The sequence below is a fragment of the Acomys minous genome (genome assembly GCF_964271855.1).
Source record: "Acomys minous genome assembly, chromosome: 1".
Lineage (NCBI taxonomy): Eukaryota > Metazoa > Chordata > Mammalia > Rodentia > Muridae > Acomys > Acomys minous.
In genome coordinates, this window is record NC_140483.1 from 94929864 (window position 1) to 94956649 (window position 26786).

The 26786-nt window shown below is 48.0% G+C and overlaps 1 protein-coding gene across 2 annotated transcripts in view; it reads right to left on the reverse strand.

Annotated features, from left to right (window-relative positions):
• The window catches only part of B4GALT1 (beta-1,4-galactosyltransferase 1), a 52475-nt gene that overhangs the window by 10456 nt on the left and 15233 nt on the right, over window positions 1–26786 (reverse strand). For both annotated transcript variants that reach the window (XM_084775721.1, XM_084775720.1), the window contains exon 2: window positions 8960–9195. In XM_084775721.1, coding sequence (XP_084631847.1) covers window positions 8960–9195 — 236 coding nt within the window. The remainder of the gene's footprint in view (window positions 1–8959; window positions 9196–26786) is intronic.

Sequence of the window (26786 nt, forward strand, 5' to 3'; positions counted from 1 at the left end):
AGAAGAGGGCACCAGGTCACATTATAGATGGTTGTGAGCCACCATGTGGTTGCTGGGAATTAAACTCAGGACCTTTGTTTTTGGGGTTTCTGTTTTGTTCTCTTCTCTTCTCTCTCTCTCTCTCTCTCTCTCTCTCTCTCTCTCTCTCTCTCTCTCTCTCTGTCTGTGGTTTTTCAAGACAGGGTTTCTCTATGTTATCTTGGCCATCCTGGACTCCCTTTGTAGACCAGGCTGGCCTCGAACTCACAGTGATCTGCCTGCTTCTGTCTCCCACTTGCTGGAATTAAAGGCATGCACCACCACTCCTGGCTGAACTCAGGACCTTTGGAAGAGCAGACAGTGCTCTTAACCGCTGAGCTCCAACAGGGGACCCCACATTTCTTAGCATTTGCTTATGGCCTTTCCCACCAGCTTCAAGAGTCCCTGTCAGCTCCTGTTTCTCTGACACACAGGTCTGTTCTAAATAGGATCAGGCTTAACTGAATTAGCCTGTGACTCACACGATTAAGACTCTAGCAGCAGCAGGGAGAGAGCTTTAGAGAGGAGGTAAAAGGTGGGCATGCACACTGCCAAGTCTGGGGACGAAAGGCTTCGTCCTGAAGCAAAGACCTCTTTAAAAAGTGACTTGGGCTTTTTGTTGGATTTTTGTGTTTGTCTTGTTTTGGTTTTTGTCTATTTAGGTATTTTGAGACAAGACCAGGCTGGCCTTGAAATTAGAGACTGAGTGTTGGGATTAAAGGCATGTACCTACCACCATGCCCAGCATGACCCAGTTCTTAAAAATGGGCTTCTCACATCTCACACTGGTAGAAAAGACCTGTAGTTACCCCTTCCTAACTAGAGAGAGAAAACAGGAAAAAGAAGAAAGGCCCCAAATAGCAAAATCTCTAAATGACTGAGAAGATGTGGGTGAGACCAGACTGACTCTGGGGGTAGAGGTACAAAGGCATCGTCTAGAAAGAGGGTTTGGAAAGACTGAAGAAAAAAGACCATTTTAGAAACTACAAGGATTTAAAACAGGCGAGGTAGGCCCACATGTTTTGCATGTCAGGAGGCACTTGTGTCTCAATCCAAGTAAAGGCAGGGAGACCAGCTCAATTAGAAAGCTGTTGCATCATGTAAGACAGCCATGTCCAGGAAGCAATGGTGGTTAAGTTTTTAATTCCTCCTCTAAGGAATCAAGGAAGAGGCTCCACTCACTCCTCATGCCTTCCTGGCCCTAAGCATGTGCACTCATAAGAGCCCTTTTTTTTCCTTTCTGGGTTTTTTTTGTTTGTTTGTTTATTTGTTTTTTGAGACAGAGTTTCTCTGTGTAGCCTTGGCTGTCCTGGACTCCCTTTGTAGACCAGGCTGGCTTCGAACTCACAGCGATCTGCCTGCCCCTGCCTCCTGAGTGCCACCACCGCCCAGCTAGAGCCTTTTTGTTGTTGTTGTTGTTGTTTTGTTTTGATTCAGGATTTCTCTGTGTAGCCTTGGCTGTCCCAGATTTGCTTTGTAGACCAAGCTGGCTTCAAACACAGAGATTCACCTACCTCTGCTGGGATTAAAGGCGTGAGCCACCACGCCTGGCCATAAGAGCCTTTTGAGGGGAGGGAGCCAGGACAGGTACTGGAGTCTAGTCTGATCTGCAGGAAAATCCTGAGGGCAACTAAGGAGGGCAAGAGTAGACTTCCTTTGGTTACAACAAAGGCCAGAGAACCAGCTAAAGAAAACCACGTTTTACTTGTCTAGGTCCCAACAGCCTCTAGAATATTCATTTCATCCACCCATCTGCCTTTTAGGGATGCAGGCTCAGATGTGTCACCAGCAGATATATGCTGAGACCCAGATGGATTGGGGACATACCATATATGCTCTCCAGCAAAAGACAGTTCAACAACAAAGTTGCTCCCAAGATTCTCTATGAATCAGAGGATCTGCGGCTGAAGAGACTTGGTTGCTGGGGTGCCGTTACAAAGCCATCTCCACTCAGACAGTTACCTCCAAATCTAGGGGTAGGTCTGTAGCCAATGGCACATGGTAACTATGCCCCAAGTGTCTTTCCATGCCTCCTCAGATGCCGAGAAGACCTGGGCTGAGTGGGCTGTGAGAAGCTGAAGAAGCTCTGGCTGGGCAGCCCTGCAAGCCCCAGTCTTAACAGGAGATAGGCTGGAAGTGGTACCCAGAGTGATGTGCGAGCCTGGGACTACACAATCGCCGAACAGCTAATACCCACTCTTCTTTTACCTCCTAGTTGAGTCCTGGTTTTTAATCCATAATAAAATGGTTGCCTTGGGCTTAGACATGGCCAAAACACTTGACTCTGAGGTTGAGGGTTTTTTTTTTCCCCCAATAAGTAAAAGACATAGGCTCTTCAGAATGAAGGCCCATACTCTTGGGAGGCAATATTCTGTTAGCTACAGTAGTCACTCACAAGGGTGAGCACATTTGCTTCCCAGAACAGAGGCTGGGGAAAAAGCTGTGGGAATTCTGAGTGGTGTAGGCAAAACCCCAGTTCCACAGAGGCCAGAGCAGAAAGCTTGCCCCCTTCCTGGGCTCAGGATATAGACACTTCTGCAGAATTCAGCAAAAGGTGGCACTAAGCACTTCTAGAATGTGTAAGACACAAGCTAAAAACAGAGACTTCTCTTTCAAAAGGCAATTTGTCTATTTGTATCAGCTAACTTTAAGTCTGTCTGTCTGTCTTTTTGTTCTTTTGGTTTTTCTAGACAGTTTCTCTGTGTTAGCCTTGGCTTTCCTGGAATTGCTTTGTAGACCAGGCTAGCCCTGAACTCACAGCAATCCCAGGTGCTGGGATTACAGGGATTACACCATGCCTGGCTGTAAACTATTTCTTAACATACAACTCTGTATCTGCAAACCAACCAGAGGAAACAATCTTGAATGCAGAAGAAGCCAACACAGAGCAAACTTGAGACCTGAGGATGTTTGCTGGGGTTTATTTAGGCTTCTAATAAAGGAAAAGGTAACTGTGGTAGAACTCAACGATCAACTCTGAAAGCATGGAGGTTGTGAATGCAGAGACCACGAGACAGCATGGAAAGACGCTAATGAATGCGAGACCGTGAGACAGCATGGGGAGACGCTAATGAATGCGAGACCGTGAGACAGCATGGGGAGACGCTAATGACATGGACCTGAAAAGAGAGGCGAGACAGGAACATTTACATACATGCACTATGAGCTCTACCAGGGTCTGCTCTAAAGACAGCGAGGTCTCTCAGGCTCTACGCCATGAACTGGCTTCCACGCATCTTCATGTTTTCCCAGCAAGCCCATAGCAGCCCTGCGCTTGCTTGGGAGGCCCCCCCAGCTGGAGGACAGCACAGCCACAGGCTTAGTCACAGCTTCCCTTGTCCAGCAAGGCCTGGCACTGTGTCAGATGTGAGGACATTACCAGGGTGGCGGTGGCAGCAGCGGTGGTGGCGGCAGCGGCAGCGGTGGGTGGCAGTAGTTAGGATAGCGGCAGTAGATAAGTCGCCTTTTCTTTCTTTAGAGGAGGCAGAGAGGATGGAAGAGAAGGTGGGTACAGAGTAAGAAGTCGCCCACAAATAGGAGCTCCTCCTTCAGCTTGCTTTGCTACAAATAGGAGTAACAAGTAAAGGCAAAACTCCCCAATGAGAAGGGGGGAAAAGCACATGCAAAGGAGATGGGTAGAAAGGTAAACTCCAAGCTGCAGCAGAGAAAGGACCCACCCTGACCACCCTTATTCCAAGGCCAAGTAAGCTGTCATTCCCTCTTTGTGGAACCACGGGCACACAAAGAAAAATGGCATTTGCCGGCACAGTGTCTGAGGGCCACTCAGTAGCAACCGAATACCTGTAAGTACTGTGGCACACTCCTGTGTACACAGACGTGTTCAGAGAGGGAGACAACAGGGCAGAGGGTGGCACTCAGGCTGGGGGTGACAGACACCCTCAACCTTCCCACAGCACATCCATGTCAGCAAGCTGAGAGGTCCAAATGTCCCAAGGAAAGGGAGGATGAACAGATGAGCCCCCACAGTCCTTAAGTCCCCCCACTCCATACACACATCCACTGACAGCTGGAAGAAGAAATAGAAGACAGAGGTGACAGGTGACGTAAGATAATCAAGACAGACGTCACATCATGGGCCATAGGCAGGCATGCTCACGGCCCTGCCCCCGTGGACCATAACCCAGAGAGGTGCAGTAGTGGCTGCTCTTGCTCCAGGAGGGTACAAACTATCTCTAATTACAGCCACAAGCTGACAGAAACTATCATCTTTCTTTTTTGTTTTTAAGATTTATTTATTTATTTATTTATTTATTTATTTATTTATTATGTATACAGTGCTCTGCCTGCATATACACCTGCAGGCCAGAAAGGGCATTAGATGACATTATAGATGGTTGTGAGCCACCATGTGGTTGCTGGGAATTGAACTCAGGACCTCTGGAAGAGCAGTCAGTGCTTTTAACCTCTGAGCCATCTCTCCAGTCCCCGGAACTATCATCTTATTAGCCCAAAACTATACTCAGGGTGAAGGGCTGCTCCTGCTGAGGACCTGGGTTTGGTTCCCAATACCCACATCAGAAGGCTAACAACTGCTCACAACTCAAACTCCAGCAGATCTGGCCTCTGTGGGCACCTGCATTCATGTGTGTGGGCACACACACACACACATTAAAAAAATTGTTCAAAACAAAAAAATCGAGCCAGCCAGCCAGCACCACCTGCCCTCCTAGCCCAGGCTGGCTCTCCTGCTTCCCCCAGCCTGTCCAGCTAGGTCTGCCTGGAAGCATAATAAGTCAGAAAGGCTCCTGGGGGCTCTGCAGCTATCCCTCACAAGCTGCTGCCCCCTCACATAATCTAACAAGCCTCACAGTACGGCAAATGAATGTGGTACATTCTAGTAACAAACATGGCAAGCCGTACACTCCTTAGCACCCCTGTCTAGTCCCAGCTCTGCTACTGGCCATGATATCTTTGCAGTCTTCATAGCAGGGACAATCAGGCGCCCTCACTGGAGGGCTATGGAAGTCAAAATGCAAAGGAACACAAAACACTTTGCTTTTGGTTTTGGTCTTGCTATGTAGCCCAGGCTAGCCTTGAACACGCTATGTAGTGAGGTCAGTCTCCAACCTGCAATCCCCCCCTTTTGTACTACAATTACAGGTCTCAATCACCTATCATGTCTGGCCCCAAAATGAGCTTTGTGATCATGAACCAACACAGGGCTAACGTACATGTACTTTCCCTCACCAAAAGTCTCCCCTAAGGGGTTTTACTACAGTAGCCCATGTCCTAGTCAGCAATCTACAGGGACTTCAGCGGAGGGGTCCTGGAGGAGCGCTGTGCCAGTTCTACAAGGGTCACGACAGCCAAGTAGGAAAGGACAGGGGTCCTGGGTGTAGCCATCAGTAAATAGGCAGGGCTCCAGGGAAGATATCCATGTTTGAAACCCTATAGAGGCCACAGTGGGCGGTGGAGGAGGGGCACGGTCAGAGATGTGGGAGCCAGTCTGGCCAGGGACTGGGAATCTAGGGCCAAGATGAGGCACAAAAATGGTTAATTGTCCCTTGTGAAGGGGGAGAAGTCACCTCTCCTCCAGGGGCTTCACAGAGCTGATGAGGTAATGGAAAGCTGAAAACAGACCCAGAAAATGTCACTGGCGGAGGCCATGGGCAGAGTAAGCCAAGGCACGGGGGTGGGGGGGGTGGGGTGTGGGGGTGTGAGGTGGGGGAGACAAGTGTCTGGGTGGCACACTGTGTGAAGGGTGACAGGGAAGGACTAGCCCAGATGGTATCACCCGCTAAGGTTTCAGATCACTCAGGCCTTTGCCAGTGGCAGAGGGAAGTCATTTTAAAGACAAGTGACAAGGGTGGAACCACAAAGATCTTAAGCGACTGAGAGAGGAGACAAAAGCTGTCAGAAGCAAATAAGTGAGACTGGACAAAGCTGACTCTGGGACAAAGGACTGTCACGGTGGTGACTGTGTAATTTTTATGATGGATATTCCCTGAGGCTTCTCGCCTCTGTTTTTCTTTCTTTCTTTCTTTCTTTCTTTCTTTCTTTCTTTCTTTCTTTCTTTTTTTTCTTCTCCATTTAAGTCTGGTGCTACCTGGTGGCACCTTCCTATTACCTGGCTCTGTCATTCCTAACTAAAGTACGAGGAAGTAGCATCCAGCACATGCTTGCCTTTCTTTATTTCTTCCTTCCTTCCTTCCTGTATGACACCTCGCATTCTTTCCCACACCAAGCCCCATCCCAGTGCTGGACTCAGCCGGATACCTATGTCTCAGAGCGGGGATCCACAGTGCTACGTAGGACGTGCAGGGACTCTAGCAGAACCTACCTAGGATGTCAAGGCAAGAGGAGAAAAAAAGCTCAAAAGACACCCTTGCTCCTCCCTGCAACAATTGGGGCGCCCCTCGCATACACCCCTCCAGCACACTTGTTTTGAGCTTTAAGTTTCATAGCAGCGGGGGGAAGGGGGCTACATTGAGCAAGGTTAACAGCTCCCTACAGACAGAAGTACAAACCATAAAAACTCATGGGAGCTCACTTCTGTGTGTGGGACTCAGGACACAAACCTCCCCTAAAGACGTTGACAAGGCATGGCCCCGGAGTCTTCCGAGAACCTGTCGTCTGACTCACACTGGAATTCATTGTCTTCTGACCCTATAGTGGCCTAACAGGCGGGAGGCAGGACCCTGATATTGGAACTACGGTGGGGTAAAGAGCAGGCAGGAAGACAATAAAGAGTTTATCAGCCAAGCACCAGGCTGCGGCCTGAGGCAGGAAGCCCGGGGAGAGGGGAAATAACAGCTAATATTTACTAAGGGTTTGTCACTGTACAGGTGCTCCCCAGCACAGCGAGGAAATACTAACTTCCTTTTCTTTCTTGGAGGGAGCTGAGTTATCAGGGGCTTGGCTCTCCAGGTACGGGGCTTATTCCCAGCCCTGGATTTGAGGAACACCCCAGGGAGAGGCTAAATGGCCTCAGAAAGAGCTCCCCAGTGGAGGGGATTATTAAACTCCGAGTCTGGATTGGGGTTCACTTGAGCCCACTATTACTTATGTGACTAATTACTCTTTGAGCCCCTTGCCTGTGACACAGAGCAGACATCCCCGCTCTCTGCCCTCCAGGGTCTAGGCAAGTCCTGGCAAACAGCGAAGGGGACGAGTGAAACATTACTTTTTGGCTTTGCGGCAGTGCTGACCCGCAAAGCCGTGCCCTATGAATGCATGGCAAGCACTCTACCGCTGAGCCACACCCCAACGCCTAAAAAAAGATTCCTTTTCTGTTACAGAGGTACAAGCGGGGGAAAAAAGAGAGAGGGGAGTCCCTGGTATCCTGGGGAAAGTAAGGAGGAAGCAGAGAGTGGGCTCATTTAGGGTTATTTTCTCCGTAGTGTGACTCACAACATTCTCATCACTGGAGATGATTCTGGCAAACAGCTTTCTCTCTAGACTGGCTCAGGAAAGCCTCCGGAGGCCGCAGTATGCCAGTGGATGGAGAGTTCGCCATCATTGAGATCTGCCATCCTGGCATATTTAGGAGCCCCTGTTCTAGCTGTGTCAGGGCACAGCCTTCTTGCCCTTCCTTCCTCTGAGCACCCAAAGCATTAGACACTCACCATCCAGCACATGCCTGCCTTTCTTCCTTCCTTCCTTCCTTCCTTCCTTCCTTCCTTTTTCAAATCGGGTTTCACTGCGTAGCCTTGGCTGTCCTGAAACGCCCTCTGTACACCAGGCTGGCCTCAAACTCAGAGATCCCCCTGCCTCTGCCTCCCGAGTGCTGGGATTAAAAGAGTGCACCACCATGCCTGGCTTATCCCCAGTACTTAAATGCATGTTTATATTGTAATCTGGGCACACTGACGAGTCTGACTTGCCTGTGTACCAAATGTTTTATTTCAAGCTAAACTTTGAACCTGCCTGGGGTGGTAAGATTGCTAACAGTCCTCTGCCTCCATCAAAGTCAGGGAGCGTGATGTTACTTCCGGGAAGCTAAGATAGCTGTTTGCTCGTCCAGCTGAGGGCTGCTGTAGCAAGGCGCTGCCTCAGTTACCACAGGAATGTTTAGACGTGTAAGAGCCTGCCGCCCTCAAGCTTCCAGCCCTCTGACGGCAGCTGAAACTTTGTTATGAGGCAGTCTGTTAACAACTGGAACTATCACGTGAGCCAGGCGGTGGTGGTGCACACCTTTAGTTCCAGCGCTCGGGAGGCAGAGGCAGGTACAGATCTCTAGAAGCTTGAGGCCGGCCTGGTCTACAAAGTGAGTTCCAGGACAGCCAGGGCTACATAGTGAGACCCTGTCTCCAAAGAAACTTTAAGAAGGTTTGGTAGCTATCTGAGTCTCCACAGGCTGTGGTGTCTTCAGCATTCGTGTCCTAACAGATGACAGCCTCACACCCATGATCTGATGCGCAGGGGGAGACGCAGCCCAGTCCACACCAGTCTCTGAGGCTCCAGAATAGGACTTTCCCAGACCCAGGAGCGACAGCCTCCTCTGGGTATATGGTCTCTTATGGATGCCCCAGGAGAAAGACACAGTCCAGTTGGATCAATGTCAGAGTTGTCCAAAAATCTGACATAAAAATGGATTATTGCTTTGGGATTTGTTTATTTATTTATTTTTGTAGAGTAGAAAGAAAACTATAGCTACCTAAAAATGATAAATAATCAGTGCTTTACTTTGTGATAATTGGAGATGTCTTTCTTTTTCTTTACTTTTTGCCAGAAGGTTACTTCCACAAACCCAAACACACCCTACCTGTTTCCCTTGGCTAGCAGAGCAGATAGCGACAAGCAGGCACCCCGTTTGGAGTTTGGCTCACTGCACTGTTTACATAAGGACAGCAGCGGTGACAGAGTTGGCATTTCCCTGTAAAATTGTGCTCTTTGAGATCACTCCCTTCTTTCAGCACTGACTGATCTCACTTTTGTGTGTTGAGTTCTACCTTCCTCGTCCCTTCTTCCCAAACCTTACCTGATTGATGACGTAGATGCCATAGTCGAGTTGCTGGCGCTGTAGGACCGGATGCAAATAATACAGCCAATATTTGAGGTGCTCCTGCCGGTTGCGGAATGGGATGATGATGGCCACCTTATGGGGAGAGACACAGTCCTTGGGGGAGTAACGGCCGCCCATCTTTACCTCAGGGTTCTTCTTTGCCAAAAGCTCCAGATCCACAGGAATATTAAAGTCAATCACCATGGGGCCAACTAGAGAGGTGGAAGGAAAAAGTTAGCCAGCCACAGGGTCCGTTATGCCACAGACTGCATTAGCTGAGCAGACCACAGCTACAGAGAAGACGGCTCCTCCTGGAGGACGGAGACAGGGTGCTGTAGAAGGGGCATTGGTGCCAGGCATGGGGGCACACACTTTTAATCCCAGTGCTCGGGAGGCAGAGGCAGGTGGATCACTGTGAGTTCGAGGTCAGCCTGGTCTACAAAGTGAGTCTAGGACAGCCAAGGCTACACAGAGAGACCTTGTCTTTGAAAAGCAAACAAACAACAACAAAAACAGAAAAAAAAGAAAGAAAAAAGAAAAGAGCATTCGTGACCAGTACTAATGTGACCAATCACTGCCGGAAAGCTCTTGCTCCAGAAACTCCCAGTGCCGGGCAAACCCAGACAGTCACCCATGTCATCTGCGTGGCTTTAGACCAAGGACTAACATGGCTCTTTCTAAACCTAATCTAACTAGAAAGGAAAGAAGGGTACAGTGGTGGTGGTGGGGTGGTCTGTGGAGAACGGTAGGGGGGCGGTCACTGTGGGGAAAAGTGGGGGTGGTCACTGTGGGGAAGGGGGGCGGTCACTGTGGGGAAATTAGCTTCAAAATGAAGGTGGTCGGGAGCAGGAAGGACTGAGAAGGGCAAGGGCAGTGAGACCCCAGAGGAAAAGGAGACAAAAGGAACAGCTGGAAAGATGATGAAAGCAGGTTTAGTGACAGTGGCTGATAATGCAACCGTATCCATCAAAAGGCAAGGCCAGGATGGCTCCAGAGCTCCTGTCCTGGAAAAACAAGTCAGGGAAACGGGACAGTAAGAGAGTGTTTAGCTCAGACAACTAGGGAAAGGCGGACAGTAGATGCTGGCTCGGTGGTCAGGAACAGGGGGAAAATGAGGCTGTGTAGGGCACCAAGTGGTCCAGGCAAACATGGGGAATCCAGTAGAGCCCCAAAACTGTAAGCCCGGCTCATGGTACTCCACGCTCCTCAGACAGCCTCAAAATAGGTCCCAGAAACTTGAGCACCAGCAAGATGCTGCACAGGGAAAAACTACGGCTGGGACAAGGCAGGGTGAGAGCTGCAGCCATAGGCAGTGAAGGAACAGCAGCGACAACGGAAGCTGCAGTCACGAGATCCCTTGCAGTCACTATGTCATCAGTCCCTAGATGTGCGTCATCACAGGACTAATGCTGTCTTTTGGGGGGACTGTTACTGTGTTGGGACCAGCTTCACATGTGGAACACACCAGGCAGGGGAACACAGAGAGGAGCCCACAGAAGGCGGGAACACTAACCAGATCAGAGACACCTCAAATACACTCATGAGAACCACTCACTTCAGCCCACACCCGTGCAGACTCCCATTTGTCCCATTTATTATTTTTTTTTAATGCAGTTCATATGCCCAGGGATTATTTGTCTTCCTCAAGTCTTCCTCTAGCAAAGGAAGCTATGAGCTGCCTCCATGCCTGTCTGCAAAGTATTTCTGGACAGCTGCTGCCTGCTGTCCCTTTCCTGGGATCCTCCTCCCTCTTGTCTCTCTGCCCCTTTCCCAGGACCTGCTCCCATCAGTGCTGTTTCTTCTGAGACACAGGTCGGATCATCCCCTTCATGGTGAAAGCCATGTGGCCTTGTATGAAATGGGGCAGCAAGGCCCAAGCACTCAGCTGTCTTCCCCGCCTCGGCGCCTATTTCCTTAGCCTTTCACACTCTCCTTGAACCAACTAAGGCAGATCTCAGCAGAGCTGATAGCCACAAGACTCAGGCAAGGCAGGGGAGCCTCACTCAAACAAGCTGTGCCTTGAATCCAGGCTAGGACATCCCTTTTGGAGGCCAGGGGTCTTACAGAGCCAGTTCTCAACAATACTGCTGTTGTCCTGGCTCTGTCCTCCCATGATGCTCTGCTCTAGGTCTATGTTAGTGCTCACCTGTTACAGTCTAACTCCAGCCTAGCAACAGAATCTCCTGGAGTAACTGGCACAAACACTCACTCTCGCTCAGTCCGACTCAGCTAACCTTGGGAAGGGCTGAGTGGATAATTAACAAGAAGCCCAAGAGACTTTGGTTTTAATTTGTTTGTATGCTATGTATCTATGCATTCCTGAGTATGTGTAAGTGTATATATCCATAGGCCAGAAGTCAACATCATTTCCCACTCGCCCCCGCCTTGATTGCTTTCCACTGTAATTTTTTGGTTTTTTGGTTGGTTGGTTTGTTTTCCGAGACAGGGTTTCTCTGTGCAGCCTTGGCTGTCTTGGGACTCCCTTTGTAGACCAGGCTGGCCTCGAACTCACAGCGATCTGCCTGCCTCTGCCTCCCCAGCGCTGGGATTAAAGGCGTGCACCACCACACCCCGCTTCCACTGTAATTTTTGAGATAAGGTCTCTCACAGAACCTGGAGCTCACTGGCGCGGCCAGGCTGAGCTCTAGGGATCTGCATGTCTGTTCCTGCTCTGGGCCGCAGCACTGAGTCTGTGGTGTTTGCTGCCGAGCCTAGGTGCTGGGGAGCTAAACCCAGGTCCTCACGCGTGCGCAGCAGGCACTCCACTGACTGCGGCTCCTCAGCCCCAAATACTTCTTACTGGGTAAACTGACCACAGAGATGGCCCGCTCGCTTTCACAGGCCTTTCGGGCCTTAGGGAGTCCCATTCTTTTCTGCAAGACCTATTAGGCTTAGGGTTCAACTCCCCAGCCCTAGCACACGACCTCTGGGAGATCCCATGCCCAACACCGGGTTCTTCTTCCTTCAGGAGTCCCTACACTGTCTGTACCCTACACTACCCTTTGGTTCTAAAGTGACTGAAAGACAGAACCCTATTTACAAGAACCCAAGAGGCACCTGGGCTGGCTTCCTCCTGGCTTGCTTATGCTTTCGGAAACTGACCCAGAAGACAGGCGTTGACATGTGGTCTGCCGAGCCTCCCCAGGTGTACACCTGCAGGGTGAAAAGTGTCCTGGGTTGCCCCGGAAGAGATGTGTTGAGGCACAGAGGCCCAAGTAAGAGGGGATGCCCGGACCCCAGTGCAGCCGCATCGGTGACTTCCTGGGTGACACTGGGACAGTGTCCACATACTCTCAGGGTGCCTGTTTTCCCACTCGTAAACTGCAAGGATTAGGCTAGATGAACTCAGGTCCTGACAGGCTCAGAGTGGGACAGGCCCCAATCCAGGGTCTTCTGAAACCCCTCCTTCTCACTTCCCTTGCTTCCAAGACAGCGCGAATGACCAAGCACAAGGGACAGATGTTCCAGATGGGGAGAGGAGGAAGAAGGAACCAGCTACGCAGCGCCCTGCCCACTCCCGCCCCTACCTTACCACCTATGCCTTCTTAGCCGCTTTCCCTGATGCAGCCACCCTCCCTTTTGCTCAGGTCTCTGACTTAAACGCTCTGTCTCCATTCCCTTTCTGCTGGCTACCTAGGTGCCACAGACAGCGTAATAGAGCTGCTCCAATAGCCCGTGGCCAGGTTGCCCTTCAGCACCTACTGGCTGACTTTTCTCCTCCAAGGTTCCCTTGGCAACAACGCGGCTATCTAAGAAGTGAGGGAGTGACACGGGCAGTCTACCTTCCATTCCTTCCTCTTCCCACCCAATTCCAACACACACACACACACACTCACACCCACACTCACACACACACTCACTCATACACACACACACACACACACACACTCACACACACACTCACTCACACACACACTCACTCACACACACACTCACACACACACACTCACACACACACAACACACACACGCACACACGCACATACACTCACACACACACTCACCCACACTCACACACACACAACACACACACTCACACACACACAACACACACACACACTCACACACACACTCACGCACACTCTCTCTCTTCCTCCCTCCCTCCGTTTCTGTCTGCCTCTATCACATGAATGCACATGTGCGAGACACTCATGCACACACATACACAAACAAAGTATAAAGAGCCCACCAAGAATGAAATCAGCCTTTACTCTCTCTGAAATGTTTATTTCATTCAAACTCACCTTGTGACAAGTTAAGAACAGTTTTCAATTTCCATCAGTCAGTGCTTTCTGGGCACCAACTGAATGTCAATTTGTACACGGCCCAAGAAGAGCGAGCGAGGGAACAGGAGGAGGCGGCCACCTCCCGGGAGCTGCCTGCTGGGTAACCCTAAGTGAGAACACCCTGGTCACCAGCTGCCCACGGAACCTGTTCTTCCAAAGGCTGCACAGAGCTTGGCCACTAGTCAGCCTCTCTCATGTTCCTGCTCCACTCTGTACCAGGCTCACAAGCCCATCACACCTCCAGTGGACTGAGAGCACCTCACCCCACCCCCACCCCCATGACATCCCAACATTCTGGGGGGATCCTGCCGCTCACATCTCTAGAGTGAAGAGTATGCAGCAGCACCAGGCCTAGAGGGTGAGTGCCTTCTTGGGTCCAGTGTCAGCCAGGAAGCTGCAGACCTTCTGCCATACTGTAGGGGCTAGCCTCCACTACACAGCCAGCTCTACTGTAGGGGCTAGCCTCCACTACACACCCAATTCTACCTCAATGAGAAAACCCCCCAGAGCTAGACTCCAAGGACTGACACTATTCCCAGACAAGAGCCTCTGCTCCTGCTTCTCAGAGCTACTGTTGATGGACACAGGAAGAGGAGCAGAGGCAGCAAGAGGCCTGAGCACTACTGATAAGCCTCAGGCTGGGCCAGGGCACCCTTGCTGTGTGGCGCATGGCGTGTGCTTCTACAGGCTCTCGGCCCTGCTGGGCTGGCTCTGAAAGCTGGGAAGCAGGGTTACGTAAGCACAGATGTCGGCTGTCCTCAGCTCCTCAGGCCCAAGCACTGCCACGTGGACCTCGCGGCTGGGAGCCCAGGTCATGCCCTTTTGTGTAAGTTGCTCAATAACTTCAATATGTGAGTTCAACTTTACAAATTCCACTGCTTCCTTAAGGAGACAGCAAACCCAAACACACATGGGCCCCTCTATTAAAAGCAGGGCTAAGCTAGGTGTGGTGGCGCATGCCTTTAATCCCAGCACTGGGAAGGCAGAGGCAAGTCCATTTTTGTGAGTTCAAGGCCAGCCTGGTCTACAGGGGGGAGTTCCAAGACAGCCAAGGCTACACAGAGAAACCTTGTCTTGAAAAAACCAAAACAAAATAACAACAAAAGGAGAGGTAATCTAAACCGACCCCAGCACAGGCTCAAACCTCACTCTCATGTTGGCTGGGCACTGGTTCAATCCCCTAGCCTCAGCAGAACAAGCTGGAACATCCAGTTTCCTGATTTCCAGCTGACAAGCCAGTGAGTGGTTTAGGAAATAATCCATAGCCTGAGACTGGGTCGTGAGAACAGTTTACCAGGCTGAGTGCTGAAAGCACGGACAGAACAGCACGCTGACATAACCTACCCACACAGCCTTCTTTCTTTCAGGACTGAGTGCTTCTTAGTCTCGTCAAATGTCTTTTCTTCTTAGATGGATTTTTGGTGTTGGAATGATTTTTTTAAAATCTTACTTTTAAAATATCCTTCTTGATATTCAAGGGTCAGGCCCCTAAATTTCTTCTGAAATTTTTCTGAGCAAGAAACTCTACCATTTGGGGAACATGTGTGGGAATAGACAGAGCCCAGAGGCTGCCACCCAAGAGCTGGGGTTTTGTTTTTGTCTTTTGGGAGCCAGTGTCAATCTCACTGTCTGGTCCCTTTTCTGACTTTCTCCCTCAATAAGGTGCTGTTACACACACACACACACACACACACACACACACACACACACACACACACAGAGACAGACAGACACACACAGACAGACAGACAGACACACACACACACACACACAGACAGACGCACACACAGCCTTTCTTCTCTGTCCCTTTGTGATTCTGAATGGCAGGAATGCACCGGAAGCCAATAGTCTCACCACCTGGGAAGTGTAGCATGATCAGAGGATCAAGACCTGCCTGTACTACCTGTGACGCTATCTCAAGAACATCAGCAGCCCCTCCCCCCAAAAAAAGACTCAAATGGTCTTTAGCCTAGACATGAGAGCTGCTGCAGAGCTCACCCCAAACCTCCTTTCTCTCCAGCACTTTGAGGAAGACAAGCTCTCTAGATATGCCCACCTACTAACTAATATCACCAAACCTATTCACGCCTCACGTGACCCCTGCCCCCCAGGATGCCTTCCCAGGAGGTTTGTTCTTTCTTTTCTTTTTTAAATTTATTTATTATTTATTGTATATGAGCACTTTATCTGCAGAAGAGGGCATCAGATCACATTTAGATAGTTGTGAGCCACCATGTGGTTGCTGGGAATTGAACTCAGGACCTCTGGAAGAGCAGGCGGCGCTCTAAACCAGAGCCATCTCTCCTGCCCTTGTTCTTTATTTTCATCCACTTAATCAAAATAGTCACACTATCGAATTCACTCAAACTTTTACCCCATTAGTAATTACCATGCTCCAGGGGTACCAGGCCGACAAAGGGTAGGTCAGGAAGTGCCTGTTGCCCTCAGTGTAGCCGCTGGGGACAGCACAGACAAAGCATGAGGTGGCGGGTGTGTGACAGTCAGCAGCAGTGCCAGGGAGGAGTCAAGGAACGCGCAGACAAGCAGCTGGCTCAGCTGGGCCCTCTGTGCCTCCTGCGGAGGGTTCATCATACAGATTTGCATCCACTTGCCAGTGAGTTCCCTCAAAAAAACCAAAACGGGGGGGGGGGGGGGGGGGAGAAACCCATATCAATTGTCCCTGCACGCTGTTCTTGTGGCTCTTCAGCTGACACAGACAACAAAGCATCTCAGTAAAGTCCAAGTGAAGACTTGATAACCATGGGTGAAGACCATCAGAATGGACTCCCAGTTCCCATGGGAACGTTTCTTACTGAGTTGGGCAGGGGATAGCTCAGAGGGGAGGTGCTTCCTACCATGACTAATGACCAGATGACCCCCAGGACCCATGTGGTGAGGAAGTGACCCGACTCCTCCAAGTTGTCCGCTGACCACCACGCCTGTGCTATGGCACAGAACATATAAACACCAACACACACCATACAACTTAATAAACATGCTCATTTTTTAAAAAAAGAATGGAGCTAGTGAGGTGGCTCAGTGGATGAAGGCACCTGCTGCCATGCCTGAGACCTGAGGGCATCCCAGCCCTGAACATGGGGATCCAAAGGGTAGATGGAGGAAACTATCACTCACAAGTTGTGACCTCCACATGCACACATGGCATGTGCTCACCACATACACACACAAAATAAAGAAAATGCCATCTGAAAGTTTTGATTAAAAAACATTTAACTCAGGCGTGGTGGCACACGCCTTTAATCCCAACACTCGGGAGGCAGAGGCAGGTGGATCGTTGTGAGTTCGAAGCCAGCCTGGTCTACAAAGTGAGTCTAGGACAGCCAAGGCAAACACAAAGAAACCCTGTCTCAAAAAAACCTAAGCAAACAAACAAATATTTAACTCAGAAAGATTTCAAAGGCACTATAAATGGCTTATCTTTTTTTTCTTTCTGTCTTTCTTTTTCTTTTCTTTTCTTTTTTTTTTTTTAAAAGACAATCCTGGCTGAATTTCTGGAACTCCCAGAGATCTGCCTGCCTCTGCTCAGAGCATTGGGGTTAAAGGTGAGCATAATTTTACTTCTTAAATCATACATTTGTATCATTTTATTGCACTTTTGGGGCTTGTCTTTAAAACTGAACTAAGACTAATTTAAACCATAACCCAAAGAAAGGTGATTCCAGCTCTTACTTAATCTCCAAAGGAAACACCATCCAGTATAAAGACTGCACCTGTGGGCTGGCAACAGGTAAAGCTATTTGCTGCCTGACAACACAAGCCCAGTGAGCAAGGGAAGCGCCACCCTCCACTGGCTGTCCACAAGTGTGCCATGCACACACACTCAAGCACACACACACACTAAATATATAAATGCAAACAAAATTTAAAGAGTCAAATCATATAACTTTTATTTTATCTTATTTCGAGATAGAGTCTCATGCAGCCCAGGCAAGGCTCAAACTCACTACGAGCCGAGGATGATCTTGAAGGTGACCTGAGGGTGACCTTAGGCTGGTCCTGCCTCTACCCCTCAAGCGATGGGATGACAAGTGTGTACAACCATGCCTAGTTTCAAGCCACAAGACTTGGCTATCACAAAAGAAAAGGCCTTATCTTTCCCTGCTGCTGACATGGCATCTTAGGCACATGCACAGAATGCACGGTCCACATCCCCTGTTCTTTCTGCCACCTCATCACCCACTCTTAGTCCTGGGGGGGGGAGCAGGGGGGAGGGGGGGAAAGAGCCCATTTTCAACAGGAAACAGAACACATCTGTGGTATAAGAGTTCTATACACACACACAAGAGTTCTACACTTAGAGACAGAGAAAAACAAAGTATTTGCTCAAAAAATAAAGGAATCTGCCAGAGCAGACCTACAAGAAAAGACTAGAAAGTCAAGCCGGAAGCTGCACCACAGTGGGGCTAATTTTCATCTCTCTGCGGGGGGGAAGTCTTGTCACTCGCCCACACAGCCCCACTTAGTAACCTTCCATGCACAGAAAGAGGCCTCACCATCAGTGAGCCACCAAGGTTAGGGAGTTGTCATTTTTCACACAGTGACATACGGCTATCTATATCACTAAAGACCTACCCCGGCTTCAAAGGCCAGGTGCTGTGGTTGGCTTTGAGTGCTGGTGAGCCTGCCATTGATTCACACTCAAGCTGTGCAGTGAAGGGAAATTTACACTGAAACGTATCTACCCACCCAGACATTTTGAGTAGCCCAGAAAGTCACATCTTTTACTTTTTTTTTTTTTTTTTTGGTTTTTCGAGACAGGGTTTCTCTGTTTAGCCTTGGCTGTCCTAGACTCACTTTGTAGACCAGGCTGGCCTCGAACTCACAGCGATCTGCCTGCCTCTGCCTCCCAAGTGCTGGGATTAAAGGCGTGTGCCACCACACCCGCAACACATCTTTTACTTTTATTTATTTAGTTGTATGTGTATGGGTGTTTTATCTCATTGTACTCGTACCACATGTATACCTAGAGCCCTTGGAAACAAACAAACAAACACAATCAGATCCCCTGGCTCTGGAGTTAAAACAGTTATGAGTCCCCATGTGGGTGCTGGGAATCGAACCCAGGCCTTCTGAGAGAGCAGCAGCTGGTCTTAGCCATGGAGCTGCATCTTAACATGAGACCTAAGGTTGTTTTTTTTTGTTTGCTTGGCTAAATGGTTGGGTTTTGTTTTGAGACAGGGTTCCGTATAGCGAAACCACTCATTTCTAAACTCTCAGCATGCCTTTTGTTTCCAGGCACAGCTCCAGACTCATCAGCTGCAAGGACGGCCCAAAATAAATTTAAAATTAAAATTAAAATTTGAATTTCCTTTAGGCTTTAGGTCTATAATTTGAGTTGTGGCAAAGAATGGCCCCACCTAATGAAACAACACTGCCTTTCTTCATCTGCACCTCACACTGCCATACAAACCAGGCTCTTCACCCTGAATAAGCCCAAAACACTAAATCCCAAAGTCTGATTCAGACTGTGGGGGGACCAGAAAAGCTTCAGCCTTGGCCATTCCATACATAGAGCTGTCATTAAAGGTGCTAAGATCTAAATTTAAGTAAGGAGACAAAATTATGACCAGATTATGACCGTATGTCAGGGCCCATCCTGCCCAGGGCCAGACACCACAGTTCCCCCAAATGGAGAGAAGTTAAGACAAGAGAGGCTGACACAGTTGTTCAGGCGCAGTCTCAGATCTGAAGAGCTGCCCTGCGTCGCCTTCACCAACCCTTTAGGGTTCTGGTGGTCATGGCACAGGTAAGTGGAGGATAGGCAGGTGGTAGCAGTACCGCCTCCGCTATGTCCTCTGTCTGGCTCTGAAGCCTTCTTGGCTTCCAGGGAGTAAACTGACGGAGGCAGCATAAAGTTGCTCTTGATTTTACTGTGATAAACTCTTTTCAAATGTTATATGTTGCTTGTGGCTCTTGAATTCAATGGGTACACTAGGAACAAGACAGTGCAGGGAAACCCCCCCGGAGATCCCAGAGCTGGAGATGTGACAGTTTGCTTCTGTCCGAAGATAAAAAGGTTTCTATCCACGGTGAAAACAGAGGCCCTAAACTCTGAGACTAAGTCTGTGGCTGGAGGTCAAGAATGTCCAATTAATTAGCTTGGTGTTTACCTCGGTGGGGGAAATCCAAGAATGAATTTCTGCTTCATTTGGTGCAAGTCTAACTTCCTTCTTATACCCCTTAGCTGGGATCTGTATAAAGTGTACCTGTCTTTAGCTGTCAATCCCAGAAAGAAGGCTCCTAGAAACCGCATGGTGGGCTGGTGAGGCAGCTCAGTGGGAAAAGCATTTCCTGCACAAGCATGAGGACCTGAGTTCAAATCCTCAGACCCCACACAAAGCTGGGCTTGGCATCATACATCTGTAACCCCAGCCCTGTGTTTAAGGATGCTCCTCAGAGTGGTCTATGGGCAGGCAGTGCAGGAAGCCATTAAGGAAAAGACAGGAGGAAATCAGAGTGGGCAGATACCATAGAATATCCCTGGGTACCAGCCAACAGGCTAATAAGTGCACACATGGTAACAGGATTGGAGCCTAAAAACAAAAGTGAACCCATGGCAGCTAATTCTTGTTTTCTAAATATATCCTCTCCTGAAAAGAACCAGAGCTTACTGGAGAAATGGCTGGAGCAGGGCAGAGCTGGGGAAACAGCAACCTCCTGGAATACCACACTCTTTCCTAAAAAAAGCTGTATCCTTTAATGACGGATACAGGAGCTGCCAGGAGGATCCGCTGGTGACCAGGTAACCGGGATGGCAGCCATCAGAACAAACAAGGACAGTAAAAGCAACAACCGCAGTAACCTACTGAATAAAGTAAAAACCAGCACCCAACAGTCTGTGAGCGGGTTGTTTAGGCATTCAGGAATATAGATGCATATACATACGCATATAACAACAATTAATGAAAAAAAGAAGACCATGAATTTGAAAGAGACCAGGGAGAGGTGTGTGGGAGTGTCTGAAGGGAGGAAAGGGAAGAGGAAAATGATGTAATTATATTATAGTCTCAAAAAAATTTTTTAAAGAATTCAGTCTGTATTGATCTATAAATCAGAGTTGAGAAAAAGAGACAATTGTTGGGGGGGGGCTGTTTTAAGTAACAAATGCAAAGAAATCAACCACCATAGTAATTGATTTGGGAATAAGAAAATAACTACAGATGTTTTTTAAAATCCAGTGGAGGAAAAACAGAATATTTACATAATAATAGGCTGAGGCAGTAGCCCTGGAGGAACCTAAGTGTAAGGGTAGCCTGAGCTACATAGTGAGACCCTGTTCAAGCAAAATAGATGAAAAGTGTAAGCATTAACAAACTGCAAACCGGAGGAAACTTCTACAAAATAACTGGCTTGTGCTCTTCAACAACATCCTGCCACAAAATACAAAGGAAGTCTGTGCTACTGTGCCTGATGGAGAGGCTGAATATAATACGTGATTTCTGATTTTCTTTTCTTTTTACCACATTACTGATACAACAGACAAATTTTCATAAGGAGCTAGTCATGGTGGTGCATGTAAGGCCAGGACTCAGGAAGCTGAGAAAGAACATGAATTCTAGACCAGCCAAGACCATACAGCAGAGATCTGGCTTCAACACACACACACACACACACACACACACACACACACACACACACACACTCACTCCACACACACACCCTACACACACACCACACACACACACCACACACCCTACACACACACACCACACACACACTCCACACACACACCACACACACACACACCCTACACACACACACCACACACACTCCACACACACACACCACTCCCTTCTTTTAAAGCGGGCGCTCAGTGGTAACTTGCTTACCGCTCATGTGTAAGGCCCTGGGATGAAGAGAGATAGAAGGAATGAAAATAGATGGCTAGGGATGATAGCTCATACCTAGAATTCTAGCATGTGGGAGGCTGAGGCAGGAAGAATATGCTGAGTTCAATGCCAGCCTGGCCGACACAGTGAGTTCTAGAACAGTATAGACTATAAAGCGAGACTCTGTCTCAAACAAAACAAAGAGTTGTCTGGGGTTAAAGATGGGAGGAGAATATGGCGAATCGTGGGGGCTTGAAGGGACTAAACTGCTCTGTATTTTGATTATGGTGGTGTTCACACAAATATAAGCATGTTCGAGCCCATACAACTACATGACAAATAATCCAATTCAATGTTTCAAGTTAGAAATACATACATGCACACTCTAGTTGTTTCTATGTGGCAACTGAAAACACATACGCTGCAAGCAGAGGAGGAGGGCTGCTTATGGTAGGGTTCAATAACGGAAATGAGAATAAAGACAAAATACAGCAAAAAATAAATAAAGCAAGAAAATACATGAGCGGGCTGGAGAGATGGCTCAGAGGTTAAGAGCACTGACTGCTCTTCTAAAGGTCATGAGTTCAATTCCCAGCAACCACATGTTGGCTCACAACCACCTATAATGAGATCTGCATACATAATAAATAAATAAATAAATAAATAAATAAATAAATAAATAAATCTTTAAAAAAAACATGAGCAAAAAAAGAAAAAAAGAAAATACATGAGCAAAACAATGATCATAATAGGCCATGGACGTTTGATAAGTGGATGGGAAAGAAGAAAATAAAAACAAAAGGAAGAAAATAAGGAGTGACAGTCTAGAGTGGGATGGTTTTCGAGGGCTGCTAGGGGAGGAAGGAAGAAGGCATCTGACTCCTCCTGGGCCTGCAGATCTAGGTTGTCAGCCACCGCAAACAGCTTGATACGATCAGAGGCCAGGGCAAAATTACTGCTCTACCCTGGCTTTTGACTCCTCGGCTCTCTGAGCATACTGTGACCTCTGTAGGGCTGTTTACATCTACAGAATTTTTTTCCTTTCCTTTCCTTTCCTTTCCTTTCTTTCTCTTTTTCTTTTCTTTTCTTTTCTTTTCTTCTTCTTCTTCTTCTTCTTCTTCTTCTTCTTCTTCTTCTTCTTCTTCTTCTTCTTCTTCTTCTTCTTCTTCTTCTTTTTTTTTTAAGACAGGGTTTCTCTGTGTAGCTCTGACTATCCTGGAAGACCGTACTAGTCTCAAACTCACAGAGGTCCACTTGCCTCTGCCCGCAAAGTCCTGGAATTAGACAGGGCACCGCCACTGCCCAGCCCCATCCATAGAATCCTACACCACTTGCCACTTTTGCTCTTTCCACTTTTCTAGCACCCCAGCATATACATACACAAAGTTGTATTTCTAAGTCAGTTAGACCTTTGATCAATTCTGGAGCCCTGATGCAATTTCTGGACCAGCAACGGTACTTACATGTACCTCTTTCTCCCTCCTCCTAGGTTCAAACCTTATTCTGTAGAAAGCCTTGTAAGCCATCTGGGCAGTCAGCCAACTACGCGTTCCCAGCAACACTAAGATATCAGAACCATTATAAGCGGCTCTTCCATTAAGGGCGGGGATAATTATGCCTTCCACAATTATCTTCCTTTCAAGAGATAAGTGAAATAACACACGCACACAGTCTTATCACAGTGCCTGGCACTTAGAGATGTTCACTGTTAGCTTTCCTTTCCCATCAAACTCCCTAGAACATCAAACCTTACAGGTAAGTGCAGTTTTATTAACATAAATGTAAAAACTTCACAGCTCAACTTTGGTCCATGGGCATCTGGGGTGGATTTGGAAGAGTCTGGTACCTCCGAGGGTCCCCACAGACATGGCCAGAGGCACTGCACACTGGGACAGCTACTCTGCTCACCACCCAGTGCCAGTAACAAGCACTGAAACTTCAGGGTGCCAACTCAGAAAGGATGAAGCCTTCCCCAATTCTGAAAATAACCTAAAGTCACAGTTCAGAGATGAAAAATCAGAACGTCTGTGTAGCTAAAGATAGCAGAGATAAAATTAAAAGATGAGTGACACTTTCTATATAAACAAAAAGTTGGGTCCCAGGTGGCTTTATCAGAGAATTCTACCAGATGCTTAAAGGGGTAAAATAAACTGACTACAGAGTCTTTCAAATACAGAAAAGGGCAGGGCGTGGTGGCGCACGCCTTTAATCCCAGCACTCGGGAGGCAGAGGCAGGCGGATTGCTGTGAGTTCGAGGCCAGCCTGGACTACAAAGCGAGTCTAGGACGGCCAAGACTACACAGAATACTTCCCTCCTTGTCCTCTGAGGCATTATTATCTTCATAAAAAAACAGACAAAAGCTGACAAGGTGGCTCACACCTGTAACCCCAGCACTCAGGAAGCAGAGGCAGGTGGGTCTCTGTGAGTTCTAGGCCAGCCTGGTCTACAAAGTGAGTCCAGGACAGTCAAAGCTACACAGAGAAACCCTGTCTCAAATAAAGTAAAAAAGAAAGAAAAGAAAGCCTGTCTCAAAACAAAACAAAAAGAAAACCAGACAAAGGTCACAAGGAAAGAAAACCACAATTCTCTTACAGTTAAAAAAAACTCAACACACTTTCAAACTCAAACAATAAATAAGCACTTAAATATCTGGTCATGCAAGGTTGATTAGTATCTAAAAACCATTCGGTGTGTAAAATATGTCACATTAATAGAGTGGACCAAAAAGGAAAAAACAAACAAACAGACCCACATGATTGACAAGCACTAACAAAACCCATAACCTTTCGATGATAAAAACACCAGGCTAGGGATGGAGAGGACTTCTCAACATCAAAAGGGCGTATTCGTGAAAGTGCCAATGCTAACACCATTCTTTTTCATTTTTAACATTTACTTAAGTGTGTGTGTGCGTGCGTGTGTACACACAAGCCACAGTATATACATGGAGGACAGAGGACAACATGAGGAAGTCAGTTCTTTCCAAACTCAGGTAATGAGGTTGTTAGGCTTGGCAGCAAGCCCCTCTACTTCCTGGGCCATCTTGCCAGCACCCAACACAATTGTTTGTGTTTGTTTGCTTGTTTGGGGTTTGTTTTTGTTGTTTTGTTTTGTTTTTGAAACAGGGCCTCACATGCAGACTCACAGATCTACCTGCCTCTGCCCCTCAAGTGCTGGGATTAAGAGCATGTGTGTGTGTTTGAGAGAGAGAGAGAGAGAGAGAGAGAGAGAGAGAGAGAATTTCTTGTAACTCCATTGCATGAAGAGGAATTTTAATCCAGCAACATGGCTACAGTGGCTGGCGGACATACCCTTAGCACAGACCTTTAATCCCTAAGAAGAACGTAAAGTTAGTTGGTAGAAGGCAGCACCAATGTTTGAAATTGATATCTAATTGAAGACGCAAAGTGACAAACCAGAGAAAGGTTCGACAGAACGAGTCCCAGAAGATTAGATTGTACGGAGGCTAGAAGCTTCCAGGACTAGTCCTAGGTTAGCAGACAGCGGCAGTAAGCCTCTGCGGTGACAATTAGATCTGGGGAATAATAGTTATGCAACAATTAAATCAGGTGAGTAAATGTTACTTTTACCATTGCACAGTTCTCGAGTGTGGGTTTGTAGATGACAGCATTATGTGAGGGCAGGGCAGGGCAGGGCAGGGCAGGGCAGGGCAGGGCAGGGCAGGGCAGGCGTGTATCCCTCAGTTCCGGCCGGACGACCACTCTCCCAGCAGTACAAGGCTGGCCCTAAGAAGCACTCCAGTGTCTTACAATAAAGCCTTTTAGCTAATCATGGCTACACGAGTAACATCAAGCAGGAAGATGTTCCGATGAGCATGCAAAGCAACCCCCACCTTAGCCAGATATTACTCAGTACATTGGCAACAGAGCGTACTTTTGGATTGGGCATTCTGGATTTCAACTCCAGCCCCATGTAGAGCACACAAGGCTACCCCAGGCCTGTGCCGGACATACAACCTAGCTGAAAGCACTTACATTCTTTATTTATTTCATTGTTTCTCTTTTTGAGACAGGGTTTCTCTGTGTAGAATTCTCCATTTTATTTACTTTTTAAAATAAAAAAAAAGATTTATTTTATGTGTATAAATGCTTTGCCCATAAGTATGCATGTGCACCATATGTTCTTGGTGCCTGAGGAAGGCAGAAGAAGGCTTCAGGTGCCCTGTGGTTGTAGTTTACGGATGGTTCTGAACCACCATGTGGGTGCTAGGACCAGGACCAGGACCCTCTCTCTCTGCAAGAACAGCCAGTGCTCTTAACTGCTGAGCCATCTCTCCAACCCATGTTTTTATTTTAACAACATATCTTCTCATCTCTTGAGGCTCCACAAAACATCCAAAAAGCTTTCAACGTGTGTGGTCTGACTATCGCAACAGACTGTGTCCACCTAGAGAAGCCCGTGGACACAGCCACACATACCCGGCCCACCTAAGGCATGGAAGCATCCACTCCAAGTCCCCAGCGTGGATTCAACAAGACGAAGCCTTTTTCCTTATGGCCTGCAGCAGGTCTGTCCACCCCGGCCAGGCCGTCTCCCCCAGCCCACAACCCAGAGCTTTCTTTCACACTGCCCTAAACTTTGGTCACGGTTTCACGCCTCTTCATTTGGAAGACACTTTACCATGTCAGCCCAAGGAACTGAATGTTTGCCTCCTGTGCCCAAGGAACAGTACTGATCAATAATTATATGCTTCGTGCCATCAAATCCTCTTGTTGACCCTCCAAGGAAAGACATGATGCTATTTCACAGAGGAAAGAACACCTCTGGCCTGATTCAGTGGACACACGGTGCCCTATTACAGTCAGAAGGGAACTATGAATTTGGTAGAAGATACAGGAAATGATTGTTAGAAGAGAAAGGCGCTGTTCCTTGTAAGTTGAGAGCGTCCCCATCTCCTGAATCTATAAACTGTGGTCATTTGGAAGCACGGGCTCTACTCTCTTTACCACTTATGCAATTACGCAGGCTTCTATTCCTCTCCCTAAAGGCCTGTCCTGCCACGCGTAAGGCACTGAATCCCGTCTCCAGCCCTGTCAGCCACGTGAAGGAGAAACACTAACTCTTCATATTTGCAGATTTTAGGCAATTGCATCACCCTTTTTTTGTTTTGTTTTGTTTTTCAAGACAGGGTCTCTCTGTGTAGCCCTGGCTGTCTTGGACTCACTTTGTAGATCAGACTGGCCTCGAACTCACAGCGATTCACCTGCCTCTGCCTCCCGAGTGCTGGGATTACAGGCATGTGCTACCATGCCCAGCAACTTATTTTTAATCCAATATAATTTCAGTGTTCTTTGATTAGGGCAGTTATTGGAGTCTGTAAATCTGAGCTGTTCTATGGCAATTTGTCCACTCAGGTTAAATGACCAAGCACCCAAGCTAGCCTACCAAAAACTATTAGTAACAGCCTCTACGTCTGATCCTATTCTACAGGTTTGGCTTTACATATAACAAGGGAGCAGGAAAGAGGGAGGGGACACCAGAGATGTCATATGAGGATCAAGACAGAGTCATCACTCTCTTTGGACCCACATTCTTAAGCCAGGAATTTCAAACTTGGAGCCCATGAGTGAACCCAAACCTCGCAGAAAGCAAGGTGGCAGCCTGGAGCCATGCTGTCACGATGGCCTTATCTGGCCTACAGATTTC